The 4,263-nt window shown below is 56.6% G+C and overlaps 1 protein-coding gene across 1 annotated transcript; it reads right to left on the minus strand.

Moving 5' to 3' along the window:
• Positions 1 to 832: 832 nt before the first annotated feature.
• SOWAHC (sosondowah ankyrin repeat domain family member C) lies at positions 833 to 2,737 on the minus strand. The gene has a single exon (XM_060235090.1). It carries the CDS (start codon positions 2,725 to 2,727, stop codon positions 1,108 to 1,110), a length of 1,620 nt encoding a protein of 539 aa, XP_060091073.1. The 5' UTR covers positions 2,728 to 2,737; the 3' UTR covers positions 833 to 1,107.
• Between the last annotated feature and the right edge of the window lie 1,526 nt (positions 2,738 to 4,263).

Consider the following 4,263-nt stretch of genomic DNA (forward strand, 5'->3'; position numbering starts at 1 on the left):
GTCTTTTTCTCCCCAGTTAAGCTAAACAAAACCTCGAGGGGTACATGCAAGGGAGAACTGGCAGGTGCGGGAAAGGTTTGGCAAGCATGCAGGCTTCCCCTATCTGTCTGCCAAACCTCCTCTGCAAGGGAGAAACAGCACTCAGAGCTGTAATTTAGTTGCAAAAGCAACTATGGGTTGGAGGGGGAGAGATATATCACCTGTGACACTTGAAGGTGGGTGAATTAACTCTTCCTCCCACACCATTTCTCTAAGCCGCTTTTAGCCCCAGTGCTAGGTAAGGGTTAAAAACACACACACTAGTGAGAGGTTATCTCTAGTGCTAGTTTTCCTTATCAGGGCTAAAGCAGCCAAGAATGAGGAATGAGCCATAATGGGAATCACTACTCCCCCCATCCCTTTTAGCTAAATTATACCACCAAAGGAACTTGAGCATGGATTCCCAAAGTTATGAGGAATCTGCAAAATGTCCTTGCATTCCCCTCTCAGCATCATGTAATTTGAGATCATTTACCATGAACATATATTTTTAGCCTTTTAGACCTTGTTCTTGGTAGAAGAGATGAGTGGTATACTGGCTGCATATCTGACATAGGAAGAAGTAAATGAGCCTGAATGGTTCTCCATATAAATAATCATGCCACACACAGAAAATGGACATCTCCTCCCAAATGCTGGGGTAAAAAATGTTAAGGGGGCACTTTTTAAAAAATGGAGAAGAATTCAATGTTATCTCTCACCAAGAGTCTGATATGGTGCCACACAAGTGAGATGTGCAACTTCCACAAATAGCAGCTCTTTGTACTGTACCAATCTCCAAAAAGGTAACCACACATGTTAAACAGAGAACTCAAACAAACAGAACTATTAAGACCCTTATTACCCACACTGTAAAGTGAAGCACTAGAACTTCCACTCCAGCCACCACTGTACCTTAGTAAACATTAGCCTCAAAATATTTATCCTATTTAGCCCTGTACCTGTCTAGCACCTGAAGGCATTGCATGGGGGAGACTATCCTCAAACAGCCCTATCCAGGCAAAAGAAGCAGTCCTAGAGGTAGTCAGGCACCCTTCCATTCTCAGGTGCTAACGAATAAGAACCATTTCATCCAAAAACATTGGATTTGGGTCTAAGTTTGAAGGAGGATTTCAGGGACTTTTCTTCTTTGCCGTCTTCCTCCTCAGGATCCCCCCGGAAAGAAGGGGTGGTGTGAATGATCTGGGTGCGGAAGCGGATTTTGTTTAGCCGGGGTTTGATCCTGCCGCTGCCCGAGCTTTTCCGGCTCAGCTCTTTGCCCTTGCCCTGTCCCCCAAGCCCGTCGGCCGCCTCCCCTTCCTCGCCGTGATGTAGATGGGAGAGCTTATAGGTGATGAGGTTCGAGGGAAGCACCTTGGAAAGCCTCCAGCGGCCGCTGCCATTGGTCGGCCCGCCGTCAGCCTCGTCCTCCAGGACGCCCACCAGGCTGCGCACCTCCTCGGCCGTGCCGCTGCTCAGGTAGTGGGAGGCCTTGCGGCCGCTGTAGTCACGGACATCCACGTCGGCGTCGTAGGCGCCCACCAGCAGCTTGACCACCTCCAGGTGGCCGTGCATGGCAGCCAGGTGCAGGGCGGTGTAGCCGCAGCTGGTGCGCGCGTTGATGTTGACAGGCAGGCGGTGCCGGTGGGCGAAGTTGACCAGCAGGGCCAGCAGCTCGTGGCGCCCGTGCTTGGCGGCCCAGTGCAGGCAGGTAAAGCCCGTGATGAAGTCCCGCTTGGAAAGGAGGCCGGGCTCGCAGCTCAGCAGCCCCTCCAGGCTCTCCCAGCGGCCGTCCGAAGCGCAAAGCATCCAGGCGTGCTCCAGCGGGTCCAGCGCCACCGAGCCGCCCGCCGAGCTGCCGCTATTGCTCTCCTCCTCCGCCGACGAGGAGGCCAGCGAGGCGCTATCCGAGTCCCTGTCCCTGCCGCCCCCCGCACGCTGGAACATGCTGCCGCCGCCACCGCGCTTCAGCTGAGGCGACGCGCCCATCATGCGCTCTCGGAAGTTCTGGCGGCCGCACCGCGGAGTAGCGGCGGCGGTCAGCGCACCTAAGGGGGGAGGGGGAGGAGGCGCGGCCAGGCTCGGCGACGAGTCCTCAGGCGGGGCCTCCTCACCTTCCTGACGCCCCGGCGGCTGGGGAGAGCGCCGCTGCTCCTCCTCGTCTCCACCCTCGGAGAGCTGCGGTGCCTCGGGGGAATAGCAGGACGGCGCCGCCTCAGGCTCCCTTTGTGAGGAGGAGGAGGAGGGACGGTCTGTGGCGGCGGCGGCGCCTCTTTCCCCCTCGGAATCGGCCTCCCGGTGCGCCTCAGGCGCAGCATCCCCCTCGCCGCTCTTCTTCCCTTTCGGCGAGAGGCGCGGAGTCTCCGAGTCCGGCTCGGGGTCCGCCGCAGTCATGGAGCCGCCGCTGGCCACGGCTGAGGCCGCCGCCTTCTCCGCCTTGGGTCCCGCAGTGCCGCTCCGGTATTTCTTGCGCAGCTGCACATACTTGGCCCCGGAGTCAGGCTCTTGCTTCACGATAGCCACGGCGTTGACCATCTCCTTGAAGCGCTCGCGGGCCCGGGCCCGGCGCTCGGGATCCGGCGAGTTGAGGAAGCCGCGGAAGTGGTCCAACAGGTCGGCGTTGCGAGCTCGCCCGCCGCACTCGGCAAGGAAGCGCAGCACCGCGTCCTGCTGGAGCTCTGCCGGCGCAGCCATTCCCGTCTCCTCCATCACCAGCAGCACCACCACGAGGGCCCTCAGCAGCACGGGATCCTCCTTCGCTTCCTCCCACACGGCATGGCTGCTTTTCTCGCCCTTTCCCGCCTCAACAGCACCTAGCCCGCCTAAGGGAGCTCTCCCGGCGGCATCGCCAGCCTGGAATCACGGCGTCTGCGTCTCTCGCCTCCTCCCGCCCAGCCGTCATTATAGCCCCACACAAGGCTCGCGTCTCCTCCTTCCCTCCCCACGTGACAGCTAGCCCTGGACAGGAGGAGGAGGGAGGAGGCGGAGCCTAGAAACAGAGTTTTAAAGTTGGTAACAAGCGAAGCTTCGCCCCACCACATTACACGAAAAACGCCTCTCCTCAGTCGCCGGGGAGGTGCCCCCTGGCGACCACGCCCCCTCCCCTCCCTGCGGTCTACGCCTGTTTTACCGTGATCTCGCCAGTTGGCAGCTAGCCCGCTCGCTCCTCCCCTCTCCCCATCTCCTCCAATCGAAAGGCGGCAGGCGAAGAATTTGTCCCGCCACTTTGTCCTCTCGGCGTCGCCGGTTACATTCCAACCGTTGGGATCGGCGGCGGAGCGGTTCGAACCCCCACCTCCCGCCTGCTCTCCTCGGCGCGCGGGCCCCCCCTCCCCTTCTGTCATGGCTTCCTTCGATGTGGCTCGACAGCTGGTGAGTCCCGCGCGAGGGAGTGGATGGAGGGAGGGAGCCGGGGCGTCCACGGCCCCCTTCGGGCCAAGCTCCTCTCGCTTGGACTCGTGAATAAAAAAGAAGCGTTGTGATGTACGGTTTAAATCCTATTGCAGAGGTTGCCGCCGTGCCCAGACCCATTGATTGGAAAGAGCTCGCTTAACTTTGTGCGGGATTGGGTTGCAAAATTGCTCGCGGGGCGAAAGCCGTAGCGCCCTGATGGATTCTTTTCCCCGTCACTGTATGTCCCCCTCTTGCCTCTGTCTTCGTGGAGGGATCCTACAAGCGCCTCAGTCTTTGACTGAACCTTCATCTTTCTTGTGAGGTCCATTTCGCAGTCCAGTGGTCGCCAGGAGCAGCGTGCGTTTCCCCCCTCTGCAAAGACAAATTAGTTCCCTTCTCTTGAAAGCAAGGGGCAGAGTCGAATCAAGGACATTTACCTCTGAAACACCAAACATCTCTTTGTGACCTCCCTCAAAGGAAAAGAGGAGTACTACTTATCACAGTAGATTGTTTTCCGGCAGGCTGCAGCTCCAATCCTATCCATATATACTTGGAAGCAACTTCTGGTGACTAGAATGGGACTTATTCTCAAATTTTAAGCTGCTTGTAAGCTTTTAGTTAGCATGCTGTAGGATGTGCAAACCAAGGAAAAGGGGGAAACAAACCCTAAATATATCTATAATTCTGAAAGGGCCATGCTCTAAAATAAAATGTCATTAAAGTATGATATGGTGTACACGGTGGCAAAGATTAAAAGCAAAAGGTCTGAATATCAGGCTACATAGAACATGAACATGAGCTTTACAGAAAGAAATTACAGATAGTAATTTCATAGACAAAGATGATTATTTC

The sequence above is a fragment of the Heteronotia binoei genome, chromosome 3 (assembly GCF_032191835.1).
Source record: "Heteronotia binoei isolate CCM8104 ecotype False Entrance Well chromosome 3, APGP_CSIRO_Hbin_v1, whole genome shotgun sequence".
In the NCBI taxonomy this organism is placed as follows: domain Eukaryota; kingdom Metazoa; phylum Chordata; class Lepidosauria; order Squamata; family Gekkonidae; genus Heteronotia; species Heteronotia binoei.